At 46.7% G+C, this 21,165-nt stretch overlaps 1 protein-coding gene across 1 annotated transcript in view; it reads right to left on the bottom strand.

Moving 5' to 3' along the window:
• Positions 1-9,898: 9,898 nt before the first annotated feature.
• map4k2 (mitogen-activated protein kinase kinase kinase kinase 2) overlaps positions 9,899-21,165 on the bottom strand; it is a 28,338-nt gene continuing 17,071 nt past the window's right edge. The window contains exons 16-32 of the mRNA XM_062516701.1: positions 20,760-20,798; positions 20,395-20,428; positions 19,347-19,539; positions 17,964-18,157; positions 17,270-17,311; positions 16,796-16,880; positions 16,441-16,520; positions 15,436-15,496; positions 14,658-14,781; positions 14,252-14,310; positions 13,383-13,486; positions 12,526-12,709; positions 12,306-12,374; positions 11,935-12,021; positions 11,495-11,565; positions 11,041-11,096; positions 9,899-10,805 (exon numbers count right to left, since the gene is read on the bottom strand). Of these exons, the coding sequence (XP_062372685.1) occupies positions 10,718-10,805; positions 11,041-11,096; positions 11,495-11,565; positions 11,935-12,021; positions 12,306-12,374; positions 12,526-12,709; positions 13,383-13,486; positions 14,252-14,310; positions 14,658-14,781; positions 15,436-15,496; positions 16,441-16,520; positions 16,796-16,880; positions 17,270-17,311; positions 17,964-18,157; positions 19,347-19,539; positions 20,395-20,428; positions 20,760-20,798 (1,570 nt within the window). The 3' untranslated portion in view covers positions 9,899-10,717. The remainder of the gene's footprint in view (positions 10,806-11,040; positions 11,097-11,494; positions 11,566-11,934; positions 12,022-12,305; positions 12,375-12,525; positions 12,710-13,382; positions 13,487-14,251; positions 14,311-14,657; positions 14,782-15,435; positions 15,497-16,440; positions 16,521-16,795; positions 16,881-17,269; positions 17,312-17,963; positions 18,158-19,346; positions 19,540-20,394; positions 20,429-20,759; positions 20,799-21,165) is intronic.

Here is a 21,165-nt window from a genome sequence, read left to right as displayed (position 1 = left end):
CTGGGGTGAACTGAAGCACACTGAAGAGCTGAAGTGATTGAGAACTCTGCACACACTCGCTGGCTGCTGCACCCCGTGGGGGGCAAAGCACCCGCTCATCCCAGCGGCTCCTCCACTGAGAGGCCTCATGCCTGCGCCAGAGGAATACATTAATCAGCCTCTCGGAGAGAAGAAGAGCATGTGCTCACGTCGAGAACTCACTCTTCCAAAGTCATCGCCAAAGATGATAGGACAGATTTTATATGATACATGTACACAGCCATGAAGAAGGTTATTTTGGCAGGGATCGTTTTACAGTCAACCAGTCAGTTAATGACGAAATTAACAATAAAATACATTACATCAGTGGTTCACCAATTTTTCACAATGAGTACCACCTCAGAGAACAATTCACTCTCCAAGTACCATCATTATGACTAGCATTAAAATACAGTAGCGTAGGCCAATTTAAATATATTTTACATTGTTCATACTGTTTTGCATTGTTTTGTTTTGTTTTGTTTTTCCAAGAAAGATAAAAATAATTCTATATGATTTGAAGTGATTATTGTAATAATATATTAATATTATTTTATTTTATTTTATTAATATTGAAATAAAACATCTTGGGGACTCCCAGAGTACCACAACAGTACCACAGTCAGAGAACCACAGCATTACAGTAGATTACATGAGTGAAATGATTTGCGTCGGATTGGCCAGCAGGTGTCCTGATTTTTTTGGTACATGTCTGGCCCCATCCAGAGGGGTCCGGTCAAAAGTTCAACCACTGTTCTCCATCAATACTCCCAGCAGCGGTAACCATGCCAACGGGAGATAATGTAATTGCTGATTCATAGGCTACTATACCAAGTCATGTCATGACGCACAGAGTTAAAAAGGAAAGCTGTTTCATAGAAGGGAACAGTTTACAGCGTTTTAACACATTCTTTTGCCAACACCTGAAAAACAGTCACAACAGAGTGCAAGCCCTTCGCAGTGACTCAGAGTGAGCTGGCCCGCCGAGAGTTCTAATCGCCAACCCTGCTAATGAGGCACTACAGTATGATTCATTTCAGGGCTCCATTTTGAACTGGGCATGCGTGGCCAGTACCAGACAGACAATACATGCTAAAACTCCTGACTATCCCCGTTCTCTTTCACTTCAACTCACCGACTTCACTTGAACTTGAACTCTGTTCTCTATTCAGTGTGAGTCGTATCTAATCGCTACACTAACAATATCCTATTCGCACCGTGCCTTTATTGTCCTTTGATTGTCGTTAAAGTCGCTTTAGATAAAAGTGTCAGCTGTAAACGATTAAATGTAAACGTGAGGACAGAATGGTTTTGAGACCAGTGGCGAGTGTGTGGCCAGATCGGCCGGCCGGCCTGCCTGCCCGGCTGGTGTCAGCTGATTCTTTTGCGCTCGCGTCTCCACCCAACAATGGCCCTCGTGTCATTGACGTCCTGCCAGCGCTCTGTCTCCCTCACTGCCACAAAACTGATGACTAGCCATGGAAGCTGTTTTGATTAGCGCCGAGATCCGGGGCCCGGGCAGGCAAAACAACACCACGCTCTGCCTCTCCCACGCACACACACGCACACACACACACACACACACACACATATACAGTACATATATTCACACACACACACACACACAGACATAAACACATATATATTCACACACATACACTTTCACACACATATACATACTCTCTCACACACAGCAGCAAGACCATCCCACACACACACACACACACACACACACACACATGCAGCAACACCAGGATCCATCATATCCTAACCCACGACCACCCCATTCACACACACACACACACACACACACACACACACACACACACACACACACACACACACACACTACATCCCACTCAAACCTGTTTTCCTGACTGACACGCCGGCGGTGGCAGCTGCTAAATCTGAGCCTTTGTGCGGCACACAGCAGTGTGGGTTGGTCAGCAAAAGAGCACGGTGTGGGGAGGCATGCGCTCCAACACATGCAAACGCACATGCACGCGCACACACACACACACACACACACACACACACACACACACACACACACACACACACACACACACTGTACACAGCAGTGTGTGTTGGTCAGCAAAAGAGCACGGTGTGGGGAGGCATGCGCTCCAACAGGAGTGGTAAATTTGGCCCGCTCTGGCCATGGTGAAAATAACTAGCGCTGTATCACACACACACACACACACACTCACACACTCACACACACACACCAGGCGGCAAAACAACACGCTCTGACCCCCCCCCCCCCCCCCCCACACACACACACACACACACACACGCACACACACACATGCACAAATGCACTCTCGCTCTCTGTTTCTTTTTCTCATACACGTAGACAGCTACACACACAGGAAACTTACGAAAACTCTTTTTTGATTATTCTATTTTGAAGAAAACTAATGTAAACAATTTGTTAGACATGCATTAAACAATTATAACATTGGTCACTGCCACCAGGCTTTATCTAAAGGTGGATGGTACAGCTACCTCTTACCCTGAAAGGTTCAGTAGTTGTCGACAGGGACGACACCACATCCATCCACCGACGATAGACAGGAAGTGGGCGTGAAAAGGACCAGACGCTCGCATTTCCTGGCTGTGGGAGCGAGATGGTGGGCCGATGAGAATGAAAGAGCCAAACACTCATTACTGGACAGCCTCCCCAGTGAGAAGCACACTCCATTTATCTTATCAGAGCAAAATAAGGCCGAGACAAGATGGTGCCCTGGGAGACTTAAAGACCGCACGTGTGTGTGTGTGTGTGTGTGTGTGTGTGTGTGTGTGTGTGTGTGTGTGTGTGTAAGTGTGTGTGTGTGTGTGTGTGTGTGTGTGTGCTGCGAATGCCAGGGCACTAGGAAGGCGCATTGAGACACTGCTTTTTTTCCCCAAATAAGTAGGGAAATGCACACATTAATAAAGTAGCCTAATGAATGAGTAATAGACCATAATTAATACGGTAATAACTAATTAAGTCTTTTTAAACCAAAAATATATATATATTTTTTTTTTCTCAGGGGCAGATAATGAGAGACAAAAGGAAACGGACACTATTAATCCAGTAATAAAAAAAGAATACATAAAAAAAACATGACAAGAGCAAGCGTGTGCAGAGGTGAATGGCTGCAGCTTGTCCTGCATTGGGTCTAGACTTTCTTACTAATGTGTGCTGCACACAGTGCGTGTGAAGACAGGAGGCGTTAGGCTCTGATGAGTGTGTGTGTGTGTGTGTGTGTGTGTGTGTGTGTGTGTGTGTGTGTGTGTGTGTGTGTGTGTGTGTGTGTGTGTGTGTGTGTGTATGTTCGTGTGTGCCCCCCTTCTTGGGCCCAGTCAGTGTGTGTGAGGACAGGGTGCGTTGGGTTCTGATGAGTGTGTGTGTGTGTGTTTGTGTGTGAGGACAGGGTGCGTTGGGCTGTGATGAGTGTGTGTGTGTGTGTGTGTGTCTGTGTGTGTGTGTGAGGACAGGGTGCGATGGGCTCTGATGAGTGTGTGTGTGTGTGTGTGTGTGTGCCCCCCTTCTTGGGCCCAGTAAGTGTGTGTGAGGACAGGGTGCGTTGGGTTCTGATGAGTGTGTGTGTGTGTGTGTGTGTGTGTGTGTGTGTAGACAGGGTGCGTTGGGCTCTGATGACACCAACACTACAGACCCCAGGGTGGGTGAGGGGTCTCCATGGGAGACTTCAGACTAGCGACCCTGACGCTAACGGGATTAGCACTGTGACCTAATCCCACGGCCCACATAAACACACACACACACACACACGCACACACACACACACACACACACACAAAGACCAAGACACGCATGCATACAGATATACAGATATACAGACACACACACACACACACAAAATATGAAGACATACAGTATGCACTCACACACAAACACGCACACACACACACATACATAATGAAGGCACACACACACCCGCTCTCCTGAGTGAGACATCCCATATGCCAGCCGTGCCACACACTGCCACACTAGCCTAGCGCCCTCTCTGCCCTCACCACACATGCCCCGTGGCACCGCACTAGCCTAGCACCCTCTCCACTCTCACCCCACATGCCCCGTGGCACCACACTAGCCTGGCACCCTCTCCACCCTCACCCCACATGACCCGTGGCACCACACTAGCCTGGCACCCTCACCCCACATGTCCCGTGGCACCGCACTAGCCTGGCACCCTCACCCCACATGCCCCGTGGCACCACACTAGCCTAGCGCCCTCTCCACCCTCACCCCACATGCCCCGTGGCACCACACTAGCCTGGTACCCTCTCCACCCTCACCACACATGCCCCGTGGCACCGCACTAGCCTAGCACCCTCTCCACCCTCACCCCACATGCCCCGTGGCACCACACTAGCCTGGCACCCTCTCCACCCTCACCCCACATGCCCTGTGGCACCGCACTAGCCTGGCACCCTCACCCCACATGCCCCGTGGCACCGCACTAGCCTAGCACCCTCTCCACCCTCACCCCACATGCCCCGTGGCACCACACTAGCCTGGCACCCTCTCCACCCTCACCCCACATGCCCCGTGGCACCACACTAGCCTGGCACCCTCACCCCACATGCCCCGTGGCACCGCACTAGCCTGGCACCCTCACCCCACATGCCCCGTGGCACCACACTAGCCTAGCACCCTCTCCACCCTCACCCCACATGCCCCATGGCACCGCACTAGCCTAGCACCCTCACCCCCATGCCCCGTGGCACCGCACTAGCCTCACATGTGCACTGCCACTCTCTCCGACTGCAGAAGGCGTTCAGTCGAGTCGCTGTTGTCAAATAAACCAACTTGCCATAAGACATAATGCATCAACAACAACACCAGCTGAATACCGAAGGTGTCGAAGCAGGTGCCATGTTGTCAGTGCATTGTTTTGCGTCCTCGTGAGGAAATCACGACTGAAAATCTGGAATCAAATAACCAACCATGTACTGTATTCCGTATTAAGTTGTTATGTTCACCAGATCACATGATTGTATTTTATTTTGTTTAAAAGTGTGCATTAGTTATATATATATATATATATATATATATATATATATATATATATATACTATATACAGTATATATATATATATATATATATATATATATATATATATATATATATATAATATAGTTATATATATATATATATAATATAGTTATATATATAAACTTGTTACATGCATAATTCCCTGTTGATGATCCATATATGTGCATCATCGGTTGGACTGGCCGGTTAGATCTGTTGAGTATCCTATTGTGTGTGTACAACAGTAAGATTATTCTTACTCTCTCAAAGACCTGACTTAACCCAAGTCACAGGATTTATACAGGGAGTCAACAACAGCAGGAAGACGGCATAAACAATGTGAACAGAGTGTGCGTGTGTGTGTGTCTGTGTGTGCCTGTGTGTGTGTGTGTGTGTGCGTGCGTGCGTGCGTGCGTGCGTGCGTGCGTGCGTGCGTGCGTGCGTGCGTGCGTGCGTGCGTGCGTGCGTGCGTGGTGACACACCACCCGTTTGCTATCGCTGTAAGTTGTTGGGAATTATCTGTCTATCCGCCCACCTTTCTGTCCTCATGCACACTCTCACTCAGCCTCATGCCTCATCTCCCTCAGTCCCTTAAATCTGGGGAAAGCCCTCAGACGTGTGTGTGTGTGTGTGTGTGTGTGTCTGTGTGTGTGTGTGTCAGGAGGGGGGTATCTTAAGTATTTGTGTGTGTGTGTGTGTGTGTGTGTATCAGGAGGGGGAAATCTTAAGCATTTGTGTGTGTGTGTTTGTGTGGGTCGGTGTGTGTGTCCTAATAAGCGTATTAGCAATGACAAAAGGCAACTCTTAAGCAAATCAGAGCCCAACAAAGTCATATTTCAGTTCTGTCTGGCCCTACCATTTTTAAATCTTTCATCAGAAAGAGAACTACCAAACCATGCGTACACACACACGCACACATACATACATACTGTACATACACGTGAATGTGAAGCTACTACTAGTGTCATTGTATAGGTCCATCATCAAGAGCATCCTGTCATACTTTGCGTGGTGCTGTAATTAGTTTGTGGTTCTCCCTGACTATTTCCTGCCAAGGGCTTCCCCCCACCCCGCCTCCCCCCCCTGTACCCTGCAGCTGGCTTGCACTGTAACATACGGTATGTGTGTGTGTGTGTGTGTGGTGTGTGTGTGTGGTGTGTGTGTGCGCCGCTGTGGTGTGAAGCCCTCCGCTGAGCAGGCGTGAGGCGACTGACCTCTAGCAGCAGGTTCACCAGACAGGTGCCCGACTTCCGCCGCTCCGCCCCGCAGGCCTGACAGATGACCCGCGTCAGCGCACAGCCCAGCAGTACCGCTCCTCAGCAGCAGGGGGTGCCAAATTCACAACTTGCCCCCATGACTCATGATCCCAAAGACTTTTTATTATTATTATTTTATTTTCACGGTCATCATAACTCAAAGAGTTTCTGGCATCCGCGGGGGAGTGAGTGTAACGGAAAAAATGGCCAAGGGCCCGGCGGTTATCCTGCGGGCGCGGTAACCTGCCAAAACAGCGGGCATCAAAACGGAATGCTCTTTCACCAGCGAGGTGGGTGAGAGAAGTGCTAATGATTTCTAAAAGCAGGGCTAAAGCCGCACGCAGTCCAATCCAGCGATGCCATCGTCATCCTCTGCAGCAGGCAGGCACAATGGAACTCAGCTGCTGCAGAATATAGAATGTGCAAATCTCCTGTATTTTTAACCCAGAGTCTCTGACTCACAACTAACCTACCAAGCCAAGTTTAAAAAAAAAAAAACATCTTCAGGCTATTTCTGAGAGTTAAATTAACACCACAATAAGCTATTTCCTCGCGAGCAAATGTGTCATTCGCCACCACATCCTGCCTGTGTACAGTGTACGGCACTGTGGATCATCTGTGCGCTGGCTAAGTCCGTGGCCGCGCACAGCACCCTGCCCCCAAATCTCCACACACACACACACACACACACACACACACACACACACACACACACACACACACACACACACACACACACACACACACACACACACACACACACACACACACACACACACACACACACACACACACACACACACACACACACACACACACACACACACACACACACACACACACACACACACCCTGCCCCCAAATCTCCATATTATCGTCCTCTTTCATGTTTCTCCCCCATCATCATTGAGAAATCCAATTTAAGGTGGGCGGCCAGTGATAGCATGTGGGTAGGGCGTAATCTGTCTCCTGCTCTCTGATTGACTCGGAGTTTAATCTCCATGGCAACGCTCCCCCCCACCCCACCCCACACACACACACACACACACACACATACACAGCACAGCGCAGGCCACCTCTGGCCCCAGAGGTCAGGTGGATGATGACGTGATTAAGGACCAGATCAGGAGGGAGTGTGGGCCATGCTCAGATACAGTGGGTACCTCCTGTAACAATTCTTATCACCATTATTACACACACACACACACACACACACACACACAAAATAAACTTGACTGCCCATCTTTATAGTTTCTCCAATTTTCCATGTATCGTAATATCCATAAATTGTTCCATTATTTGTGCCAGATCTCAACTCTCCCAGGATAGCAGGACAGGATCTCATGGAGCGCACAGGGAATTAGTGGCAGGGGGATGGCGAGCAGGACAGAGAAAATCTAACCCTGGACCTCTTGACCCCGCTAGGTCCCGGAACCCACGCCGTATAAAGACACGCCGACACAACTCATCCTCTCCCTTCCCATTTGGAGCTGCAGGTTACAAACAAAATGATCCAAGAATTGTAAACAACACTGTGTCACGGCTTCTGTTGTGGCAACACAAATTCCATAACGGAATTCTGTTGGCCCTGGGAGCCGGTTGCCCTGGGATTGCGGCGGCGTCGTCGTCCATGAGAACCGAGGCACTGTGCTGCTGGAGGGGGGAAATATGTCGTGTCCCAAAGTCATCGTGAGGCAAAAGCAAGGCTATAATCCTATTGCAATCGCAGTGGGATTTATTATAACAGAAGCAGCAGGTCTAAATCTCAGCAGATTACGCACAAGAGCAAGGGGAGACAGAGAGAGGGGGAACGAGAGAAAGAGAGAGAGAAAGAGGGAATGGAAGAGAGAGGGAATGAGAGAGAGAATGAAAGAGAGAGAGAGGTGGGTCTGCAGGAGAAGGTGCACTTAAGGTGATGACACACATATGGATGACAGGATCGTAAAGAATAGAAGACTCTGGTTCTCAATAACACACACCTGCTTCAACCCTTTCAGGAAAACAAACACACACACAGACACACACGCACGCACACACACAGAAACACGCACGGAGCATGTGCAGGGGGGGGTTTGACTCTGTGGGACCCCGTGAGCATCAGAGGTTGTGAGGGTAGCAGGCTCAATCAGGAGCAACGCAAATGAAAGTACAGTAGAGCTTAGCCGAGACGGATTCAATCAAATCAATCCCTAACCTCCAACCTGGCCCCGGCCGCCCAGCTCAAGGCCTCTTCTCCTCCCTGCTCGCCCCACAGGCCCGGGGCCAGCCTGGGGGGTGGGGGGGGTGTTTTTCCCCCATTATGTGGGAGACTTTTTTTATAATATAGTAGTTATAGAGTATAGAGGCTTTTGTATGTTGCTATTTGCAGCGTCTTTTACACCTATCTGGTGCCTGTTTTGTGCAAAGAAATATGGTATATCTACCTTTAGTTTATATATATATATATATATATATATATATATATACTGTATCTTTTTAGTGCCAGTGTGCGACTACAAAAACAGTAATATAGGGCCTTTCCAACATGAACATAAACATGTGAAGAGATTTGTTGTTTTAGGACAGGGGGAAACATGACAAGCTAGCATCAGTGTCCACAGAATGCTCATGGCTGTGGTATCAGTATTGGGCAGGAGTGTGGGCTGTCAGATGGAGTGGGGGGTTGGAGACGGGATTGGCCGACCCGTGCGTCCCCCGCGTTGGCTGCGCCCCGGCACTCTCTTTTAGTCCAGCCGACACGTCCAATCAAAAGCGAGATGTTATCACACAGATCTTGACATGGCTGTCTGTGGTGATTTGCGAGGAGGACTCGGAGGTTATTGAATTAGAGGCCAATTAATCTGGCGCCAAACTGATCAGAAGGACTGCCGTGACATGGTTTTAATACACACACCCGCCACGCTCTGGGCATTAGGGCCTGGCTGTTTTTTTGGTAATTAATTATGGATTTATCAGGCCATGTTGTGTGGTGACAATTACATTTTCAGTTACATCACATGATGAAAGACATGAAGACAGGTTGAAACTATCCTGCTTTTCTTCCCTGTGATGACTATATTTACATGTTTTTTTCTACGTGTATGATTGAAATACATGGTGCAATGCATTTTTGTTTTTCTTCAGCAAAGTTTACTACTTGTATTGTGTTATGTTATAATATATTATATGATATATTACTATAACATTTATTCATCTATATTTATTTACTCATCAAAATAAGTTTAGATAAAAAGCGCTATGACCACCTAACTGAATTAAAATGCTAATTTCTACAACAACAACAGCCCCTCCCTAATTATGTAACTAGTGTAATTGATAATCAGTTCTCTGCATTCATTATGTCACAACAACAGTGTTTCTCAGGGCTGTTTGAACAGCTTTAGTTTTACTTGGTAGTGTGTGCCCTCTACTGGGCGCGACGGCACATTTCACCCTGTTCTCCCCTCTGTGTCACCTGAGAACCGATATATACATATTTGTTCTACACTTTCTTAATTGATGTACTAACTATGTGAAAGGGAAGCCTGTTGAGTTCTCAACCATACTCCAAACATGTATATAAAACAATATTCCACTGTGTGAATTTTAATTCACATTTATTTATTTCTTTATTTCTTTAGTTCTAAAACACCAATCCATGTTAATCACAACCAAATCTTCAGATGGTGACATCAAACGACTGTCTAGTGGTGTTAAACGTCCTCTTGTGATAAATATGTATAATCATCATGATAAATAAATCTCTCTAGTATCAAACCAGGAAGTGGGGCCCGGTAGCAGTGCCTGGGCTGTCCAGTGTTCAACATGAAATATCCCTTTGCCACGACAGGGTGCTTACAAAGTCAGAGCTCGTAATGTACACACATTCACACAAAGGTAATGAGTTAGAGGTTTCAGTCTCTTTCTCTCTCAGTCTCACATTCAAACACCAAAACACTGTCTCTCTGTCTCACACTCTCTCTCTCTTTCTCTCTCTGTCTCACACACAAACACACACACAAACACACACACACACACACACACATGCAAGCAGAAGGATTAGCGAGTAAGGATTTCCCCAGCATCGTGGTCTCAGCTTTATCTCTTGTCAGTTGTGCCTCAATCCTTTCCCTCTCCTCAGTCTTCATCTGTTTTAAACAGAAACAGAGAGAGAGAGCAAGAGAGCGAGAGAAAGAGAGAGAGAGAGAGAGAGAGAGAGAGAGGAGGCTTAGGGTCTAAGCAGTGACCCCTAACACTTCATGCGCTGACCCATGGCCATCCTTAACTTCCATCCAGTCTTCTCTCTCTGTGTTACTTCTACACTTTTATCACTTCTCTCCTCTTCCTTCTTGACACTTTTCTTCTTCTCTTCATCTTGTCTTTCCTTCCCTTTGTGCTTCTGGTCTCCTCTTCCCCCGGTCAGTAGCTGTTCTCGTGCCCAGCCAGTATGTACAGGTTGCTGGCCGCAGAGGGGTCCTCTGTAGGTATACTCTGGAGGACAATGTCCCTACGAACACAGACAGACAGTTTTGGGTCCCCAATTAGCAATGGTGTTCCTGTCATATTATTGTATGATTCTCTCTCTCTCTCTCTCTCTCTATCTCTCTCTCTCTCTCTCTCACAAATACACACACACACACACACACACACACACACACACACACACACACACACACACACACACACACACACACACATACACATACACATACACTCAGACACACACAGATGATGCTTTGTACCTGCTTGTCCCCAGAACATGAAATACACGGCTCTTGTCAGTAATCTCCTGCGTGACCTGTTAATGCACACACAGTAATGACACACACAGATGCTGACTTACTGTACTTATAGGTACATTACATAAATATCAGCACAGCAGGCTTCATGACATCATCACGTCTGGATTTAGAGACTAAAAGGGGGCAGGGGGTTGAACGGTGAACTGAGATGATTTACTGTAACCTCTACGCAGATATCAGCTTATTTAAACACATAAATACATACTGTTGGAATGGTAGAGGTCCCCAGATGTATATGAAAATGTGTGTAACAGGAAGATGTAATGTGCACGCTTTTCAATACATGATAGAACATTTTCCTGTGGTTCAACATGAGAGTTATTGTTTATAGTTATCGTTCCTTTGGTTCCTTTCCTTTCGTTCCCGTTTATAGTTATCATTCCTTTGGGCTCACCTCATTGGTTTGAAGACTCCTCCCCTGAAGGCCATGCTTCCAGAAGGCCAGAATGCTGTCTTGTAAACATACTACCAGAGACAATCACAGTTAGAATTTAGAGGGAAAATGTCCAAAGTGTCTGAGAGCATTTTATTTGTCACAGATTTGTATCCATAGGCATTGACTGAACAAATCGTACATTACATTACAACAGCAATCTAAGCTATTTTTCATAGTCGATTTTGATCAAAGTAGAGTTAGCTCTCAGTTTTGTTTGAAACGTCAACAGAAGTGATGTTACCCAGCAGTGCTTAGAGAACCTTTAAATCAGATGTAGTGAACATTTACAGTAGGATTTGGCAGACTCGGCTGTTGCCAATTATCCGTCAAAAAACATTAGGGCCTATACACTGTGCCCTGTTGCATCCCAAGTCCTTAGCCTCGTGTGCGAGCCTTACCCAGAGTCTGTATAGGGAAGCTGAAGTCTAGTACAGAGGTGAACTCTTTGCTTGGGCAACCCTGCAGGTTCACAATCCTCACCGTCTCTGTCGAGATAAATACGAAAATAAAAAAAAGTTAAATTCCAGATGTTTGCTGCGGGTGACTCAATCTAACCTGCATCCATGCCAGATCAGGGTCACATCTGTTACCAAGTTATCTAGACAACAGGCTCGCTCACGTCATTTGTTATTTTACTCTTTAAAAAAAAAATCAAAAAAAAAAAAACATTTAATTTACTAGCTTTGTATTGGGTCAAATCTCATCTGTCCACGACAAGCTGTTACAATTTCGGGTGGTTTCTGTTTGCCCCGACGACGTGTGTACTTACTGTCCAGAGCGATAAGAACGGACTCTCTGTCCAGTTGGGTCACCTGCTCAGCCTCGACGGGTTTAGTGTCTGCAAGAAAGAGCCAAAGGGTAAAAAAAAGAGAAAAATCAAGTGCGAGCTTATTCCTATGACACACACACACACACACACACACACACACACACAGACACACACACACACACACACACACACACACACACACAGCAACCCTCTCTCTCACCTGGCTGGGAGTTAGGCAGGCCGTTCAGATGGACAATGTCAAACTTCAACTGCTGCCCGGTCGCTGCCTCGTCGCCGGCTCCGGAACATTCCCTCACGCCCACACAGAGCTGCGGGAACTCGTCCGTCACCACCACCAGCAGCTCAAACACCGGCAGAGACTCCGGCAGAGGCATCGCTATGTGCTGCAGGACAGGAAGACAACAGAGATAGAGAGATAGAGGGATACAGAGAGAGAGAGAGAGAGAGAGAGAGAGAGAGAGAGGGAGAAAACAGATGAGAGAGGATAAGGCATAAAAGGACATATAAGGACACGTAAATGTAATATAATGTAACATATATCAACAACATAGCTGTTTGACAGAAAGACGATAGATAGAGATATAAGGATATACAGACAGAAAGAGAGAGAGAGAGAGAGAGAGAGAGAGAGAGAGAGAGGGAGAAAACAGATGAGAGAGGATAAGACATAAAAGGACATATATCAACAACATAGCTGTTTGAGTAAGGCTTTGGAAAGATATGTTCCATTTCCAGCAGAAATACAAATAAAATGTGGATCTTTCGTGCCCGACTGAATAAAATATTCCACTCAAAACATGCCTTCCAGAAGTGTATGCAGTGTTTCATATACTGTAACTATCCTAAAAGGCTAATGTAACAGCCCACCAAGAACCGCTAACGGACTTGAACTATATAACAGTTTGACTGCGATAGAGTTTTCATTTAATTTCTTCTTGCATTTCAGTCATCTGCAGAACTGTACGAAAGCCAGCACTACACAGGCGTACTGATAGAACAGAAACCACCACCACACGACCTTCCCCCCCAGCTTTGACCTCTTTGACCTTGACTGACCTTGAGGTGCATGAACTTCTGCAGGGGGTCATACCAGAGGAGCAGGACGAGCCCGGAGGGGACGGCTCCGCACAGGAAGGTGCTGTCGGTGTACGGGTTACGCGCTGGACAGGGGGGGGAGGGGACAGTCCGTTATTCTCATCTCACCACATATTTTTTGCCTTTAGATAGATAGATAGATACTTTATTGATCCCCAAGGGGAAATTCAAGAATTTTTGAAAATTCTTTTTTTTTAAAAGATTTTTTGAAAATTCTTTTTTTTTAAAAGATTTTTTGAAAATTCAGATTTATTCTGGACAGGACCGTAAAGACAGACCTGAAGTGACATGGTACATGATAGCTTCAGTTTAAGCACGAAGCACTCATTGAGTATTCTTTCAATTGAGGAGTTCATTAAAGGAGGGCAGTCCGTTACTCTCATCTCATCCCATATTCAAGATCCTGGCTCTTATTTTTTACGCATTATGTTTTGCCCTTCATGCCTTTATGCAGATAGGACAGGGAAGATAGACAGGAAGCAAGTGGGAGAGGGAGAGAGAGAGATGGGAAGGGATCGGGATATGACCGCAGGTGGGATTCGAACCTGGGTCCCCGTGACCACGCACTTGGACCCGTACATGGTACATCTTTTCCTTTTAGTCTGCTGCTCAGTTCAGATATAGACGTTTGCATTGTCATCATGTCAAAAGGTCACAAGGGTAGTTGATGTCAAAAGGTCACAAGGGTAGTTGATGTCAAAAGGTCACAAGGGTAGTTGGCGTGATCAAAGGCTGGGGTCATGACTAAAGCAAATGATGAAATATTTCTATGACAGGTTTGTTGTCCCTCTCTCTTGCTGATGCATGCTGACACATGCAGGTGTGCTCACCTACGCTGCACCTCCGGCAGCCCTTGGTGTCCGCAATCTTCACCGACACAGCAAACTTCCTGTTTACGTCAACAAAACGAGTGGGTAAATAAGCATGTACCACAACAGAGAAACAATCTGCTTATTTGCTCTTGATGTGTTTATGTCTGAAAATACAGCGAATCAAATACATCTGCAAAACATACATACATGCACATAAACACACACACACACACACACACACACACACAAACACACACACACACACACACACACACACACACACACACACACACACACACACACACACACACACACACAAACAAACAGACATACAGTATACACACAGACACAGACACACACAGACACACACACACACACACACACACACACAGACACACACACACACAGACACACACACACACACCTGTGAGTGATGCGCTCAGTGAAGCGGTTGGTGCTGAGTGACAGGTGGCTTTGTTTCTTCTGCAGGGTGGAGCGCTGCTCAAACAGAGCCATCAGGCAGTGCGAGTACAGCTGACAGGACTTGCCTGAGAGGAACACACACACACACGCACGCACGCACGCACGCACGCACATACACACACGCGCACACGCACGCATGCATGCGCACACACACACACACACACACACACATGCACGCACGCACATACGCACACGCACGCATGCATGCGCACACACACACACACACATGCACGCACGCACACACACACACACACACACACACACACACACACACACACACACACACACACAGAACCATTAAACTTAGGAAGGGAGTGCGTGTCCAGCTGACAACTTCCCTGAGAATACGTCCCTGGGTGTGTGTGTGTGTATGTGTGTGTGTGTGTGTGTATGTGTATGTGTGTGTGTGTGCGTGTGCGTGTGTGCATGTGTGTGTTCAGACATTGAACTGTCGGAGCACAGCCAACCAGACAGCGCTGACCGCCCAGACAGACACAAGATGTGTGTATCACATGTCATGTCAAACAGATGTCAGAGAGTGTGAGAAGAGCTGAATGAACGAACTCACACACACACAAACTGCACATCTGTATGTGTGTGCATGTATGTGTGTGTGTGTGTGTGTGTGTGTGTGTGTGTGTGTGTGTGTGTGTGTGTGTGTGTGTGTGTGTGTGTGTGTGTGTATGTGTGTGTGTGTGTGTGTGTGTAAGCGCCCCCACCTGAGACAGTCATGAGGACGTTGTTCATGATGTACAACCACGTGCACCTTTGTGGCAGCAACTGTGGAGGAGACAACAAAAAAGGATGAGACAAAAAGAGAGAGAGAGAGAGAGAGAGAGAGAGAAGGAGGGAGAGATGGAGAGATGGACAGAGAGAGGGAGAGACGACGAGAGACAGATAGACAAAGAGATAGACAGAAGAGGGGAGAGAAGAAAAGATAGGAGTGAGAGAGGACATGAGAGAGGGAGGGAAGGGAGAAAGAGAGAGATGGGTTCTGTTATGTTACTGTCTTATCACAACACTGTACTCAAACATTCATGCTAATAAAGCCACTTTGAATTTGAAATGTAATTTGAATTTCACAGCGAGAACTTTAATATTCAAGGACATTCCTGCGTGCACTAACTACACTCTTTTAAAGATCATAGTCAACAATAAGCCACAAGCCGAAGGATCACAGCAGGCCAAAACCACACCAGGATGCTAATCAAATGGTGCTCGTCGTGTCTAATTGGGTACAGCCAAGAGGAGTCAGATACTGTGGTGCAGCAACACAACTGAACACTACCCTGCAAAAAGCTGCACATGATCTGCCAGTGAGTTTTCAGCACTCAGTGGTTATGGCTATGAGATTTAGCAGACACTTTCTATCCAATAGCTACCATTCAGAAAAAAAAAACAGAAGATGCTAAGCCTTAAAATCTATAATTGAGGTCTGGCCTATTGACAAAAAGTATGATTCAATATCTACCGATATCGATAATAATGCAGTGTGGTAGTGGTAGAGTAGTGGCTAAGGAGCTAGGCTAGCTTGTAGTGGCCTGAAAAGTTGTGGGTTCAATTCCCAGCTTCCACCATTGTGCCCTTGAGCAAGGCACTTAACCCTGAGTTGCTCTGGGGTGGAGAGAATGGCCTGTGCAATATAACTGACATGTGTAAGTTGCTTTGGACAAAAACCGTCTGTTAAATGAATTTAAAGGTAAATAATACAGATGCAGTAGTACCTTTTCAAGTGTGTCCTCGTGAAGCTCGTTGAGGTTGAGGATGTAGACGCCTTCCTCTGCCCCCAGGATAAGGTACTGATCTGTGGAGATAGAGGTCAACACAAGGTCAAACGATGTGTCCTGTTTAAATCCCTAGAACCGAATGAAGTTCACATGGGGAACTATCCTGTGTGTGCAGAACACAACACTAGAACACAGAGCTGAACGGAGCTCATAGAACACCACTAAGAGAACTAACAATTTAGGGCTTCGTTTTGTTCAGAAACATACAACTACTGTCTATGTTTTTGCCATCATTTGGACTACACTACAGCAGTGTTTGTATTTTGTGTCGGGGCTATCGAGTCTCACTGACCTCTGGTCTTTGGAAAGACCCACGTCACCGCACAGCTGATTTTCAGAGGGCAGCCATTGAAGACCTTGGAGAAGCAAGCTCCCATCTAGAGGGACCAGCAGCAACGCAATCATTTCACACTCAAATCGAATGGTGATGTGTCAACACGAAACTACATATGCAATGGTTTACCTTTGTCCTTAATTATTTTCCTCAAGAGCAAACTTGAAAAATCCATGAACATCTACGTTGAAAATATTACAGTGAGGGTACATATCGCTCTTAAAAATGATCTGCTCTGTCCAAAAATGTTAAGCTGATTATCTATTTTTCGATAGATTTTCGAATGCTAGCGTAAAGTATGTCTGTCACTCTTAGGACTTACAGTAATCTAACCATTGTGGATGTGGGAAACAGCTTTAAAGGATTAGTCTCTGAATCAGAACCACTCGTGTAGTCTCTCTGGGTTGCATGCTGTTAGTCAGGTCCACTTACATGAACTTGAGGTGTAGGAGGCAGTCCATGGCATTCTGCTCTCTACAAATTAAAGGGTTAGAAAACAGAACACAAAAGGGGTTGATTCTATCGTCTCTAGTAGTTAAGGGTTCCTCTAGCTCTGATATCACAGATATCACCAACCAATGAGAGGGGGGGAGGCAGGCCTGGGAGAAATCAAAGTAATTGTTTTGTTTTGTTATGAAAAACAAAAAAGTCAGTCCTCAGATCTCTGTTTTAGTGTAGATTATTAGTGTCAACTCAACTGTTGACATGAATTTATGTTAATGTTACTGATTTGTCACACCAAACACAGCATGCTCTGGCCTAAAAGGATAGAATAAAGGCAGCCTTTAAAAGGAATGCAATGAACCACTTTGCCATTAGGCCCTTTAGACACAATTACAGTGGGCTGGATGAGAACCCTAACCCAGGGCCCATTCCACACCCACAGTAGGCCGGATCAGAGCCCTAACCCAGGGCCCATTCCACACCCACAGTAGGCCGGATCAGAACCCTAACCCAGGGCCCATTCCACACCCACAGTAGGCCGGATCAGAACCCTAACCCAGGGCCCATTCCACACCCACAGTAGGCCGGATCAGAACCCTAACCCAGGGCCCATTCCACACCTACAGTGGGCCGGATCAGAACCGGGTACACTCCAGAACCTGGCCAGGGCCAGGTCACTCACCGACTCCTCTCTCTTGCGCCTCAGAGTGCTCCATTCTGGGGAGAGGGCCATGTCTTTGGGGGGAGAGGTTCCATGCTCAGAGCCCTTCTCCTCCTCCTCCTCCTCCTCCTCCTTGTGTGTGTCGCCCCCTTCAGGCAAAAGGGTGTCACTGCTCCAGTCCCGGACATCCTGACTAGCCGAGCACCTGGACAGGACTGTGTGTCAGAGGAGAATGTTCAAGTTAAAAGTTGCTGTCCTTGTCATTTTAGAAAAATGGCTGACAGTCAGGGTTCAAAGTTAACCTTTTTAAAAGTGATTGCCTGCTTGGCATACAGGCATAAGTTTTTGGTTGCCAAAGCCAACCAAACATGTCCGTCACTTGTAACAATTTGGTAGCCAAGGGCTACCAGGCAACTGCTCCTGTCAAGCCCTGGCTGACAGACCACACTCAGCTCAACAGCCACTTGAATTCAGCCATCACATCACAGTAGCTCCTGAAGCCACGGTGTTGATCGGCTATTTGTGTCATGCAATGGTGCCTTTCTCAGTCCAGGCAGCTTGGCCTAACTCCAGTGTAGAGAGCCAGGACTGTGGGGAGACCCAAGAGATGTGTTCTATGCGCACACACAGACCAGACCGCCAGACGACTGTTTACAGACCCCAGAGATGTTTTCTGTACACACACACACACACACACACACACACACACACACACGCAGACAGAAACTGACTGCCAGAAGTCTGTGGGGAGGAATTTCTCACTGAATTTGAGTTTGAAAAAGTGCACTGGATCAGAGCCGCAGACAGCATCATCAACTCCATAGTGCATCCCTACTCTGTACAAATGACATGCTTTTAAAGATACCATGTGTATCGTTTGTCTGGTCGGTGCAAAACGGAAAGTATAGCGTTATTAACATTTCTCAATGTTTAAATAAGTGAGTAATATAGTAGGCTATAATATAAATAGCAGTTAGACGTGTACATCTAGTGCAGGATCAGTTACCAAGCTTGTTTCCACTGATGTTATACTGAGCAGATGAACACACTAATAATATGTAAACCTATTTGTATTTAAGTGTGTGTGTGTGTGTGTGTGTGTGTGTGTGTGAGAGAGAGAGAGAGAGAGAGAGAGCTAGTGTCATTTCACATAGTGCTGTATTGTGTGTGTGTGTGTGTGTGTGTGCGCATGAGAGAGAGAGAGAGGGAGGGAGGGAGAGAGAGAGCTAGTGTCATTTCACATAGTGCTGTATTGTGTGTGTGTGTGTGTGTGTGTGTGTGTGTATGTGAGAGAGAGAGAGGTAGGGAGGGAGGGAGAGAGAGAGAGAGAGAGAGAGAGATAGTGTCATTTCATATAGTGCTGTATTTTGTGTGTGTGTGCGTGCATGTCTGTGGGTGTAGTACCTGAGAGTGGCCTGTGGGGGGCCTCGGTGGCCAGAGCGTGGCCCAGGGTGGCGCTGGCCTTGAGCGTGAGGTCTCGGTCTCGGTCTCGCTCCTCCAGGCTGGGCGGGTAGCAGCCAGTGGCCGGCAGAGACGCCGTGGTGGACGCAGGGGGCGGGTTAAACAGACCGCTCCGCCTGAACCCACCTTTCACCCACTACCCAGCAACACACACACACACACGCACACACACACACACAGAAAAATAATGATAGTTTAATAGCTTTAATAGCACACACACAAACACACACACACACACACACACACACACACACACACACACACAGAAACATAACAGTGACATATGACAGTTTAATAGCCTGCTATGCATCACTGAGACCTTTTTCCACTACAGAACATACACATACTGTACATTGGCTAACACATGCACAAACATGCACACACACACACACACACACACACACACACACACACACACACACACACACACACACACACACACACACACACACACACACACACACACACACACACACACACACACACACACACACACACACACACACACACACACACACACACACACACACACACACACACACACACACGCACACAACTGCTACACAAGAGTTGCTTGCTTGGATGCAGTCAGGATTCCCTGTTACACACACACAGAAACATAACAGTGACATATGACAGTTTAATAGCCTGCTATGCATCACTGAGACCTTTTTCCACTACAGAACATACACATACTGTACATTGGCTAACACATGCACAAACATGCACACACACACACACACACACACACACACACACACACACACACACACACACACACACACACACACACACACACACACACACACACACACACACACACACACACACACACACACACACACACACACACGCACACAACTGCTACACAAGAGTTGCTTGCTTGGATGCAGTCAGGATTCCCTGTTACACAACATAGCAATGCAATACACCCATGCACATTTCACAAGTCAAGCACCCCCGTGCCAATATCATTGAGTTTTTAACATACCTCTGAGGAAAACACTCTCTTAATGGTCAGACTCCTGCAAGACAGAGAGGAAAAGAAAAAGAGAGGGAGGAAGATGAGAGATAGAAATGGAGAGAGAGAGAGAGAGAAAGAGAGAGAGATGCATCAGAGATGTTTGATTACAAACATGTAAAGACAAAGTATTTGGTTGTGCTGAAAAAGTACAGTAAAATAGCTGTAACTACTGCTCCAGTCGAGCCGTAATGGCATGACGGCTGGAGTCAACCGAGAGTCAGAATAGCTTGTTACATTAAACACAAAGCATTTGGTTGCACAGAAAACTGCCCTATTCTGGTGCAACTGTGGCTCTAGTTGAGCCGTGATGGCAGTGGGAGCCAGTGGCCTACCTCTGCTGAAGGGCCTCCTCCACACATTCCAGCAGGCTCCTGTGGTAGGAAGCACAGATGCATATCTCTCAATGGGCCTGCCTGTTCTCAGAACACCAGCAAATGTCACTGGACAGTCAGCACATCAGAGAGCCCAGTCTCACCACAGTTCCAGAATCAGAATTGGAATCAGAACTCGGTCAACCAGGGACAGAATCGGAATCAGAACTAGGTCGCCCTGGGACATGGCATCAACGTACAGAGAACATACCGTACATACACTATATGCTATAGATTACATCAATAGTCTTCAAGGGGTTTACTTATCAGCTAACTGATTGTTCAAACCCATTTTTCTGTATGAAAAAAAAGAGGGATTGATTCAATTGTCATCAAGTACAGTTCAGTGTCTGGGGCCATGCCCTCT

Source organism: Sardina pilchardus, chromosome 16 (genome assembly GCF_963854185.1).
Source record: "Sardina pilchardus chromosome 16, fSarPil1.1, whole genome shotgun sequence".
Classification (NCBI taxonomy): domain Eukaryota; kingdom Metazoa; phylum Chordata; class Actinopteri; order Clupeiformes; family Clupeidae; genus Sardina; species Sardina pilchardus.
The sequence above is the reverse complement of the archived record's forward strand: the minus strand, read 5'-3'. Positions and strand labels throughout refer to the sequence as shown.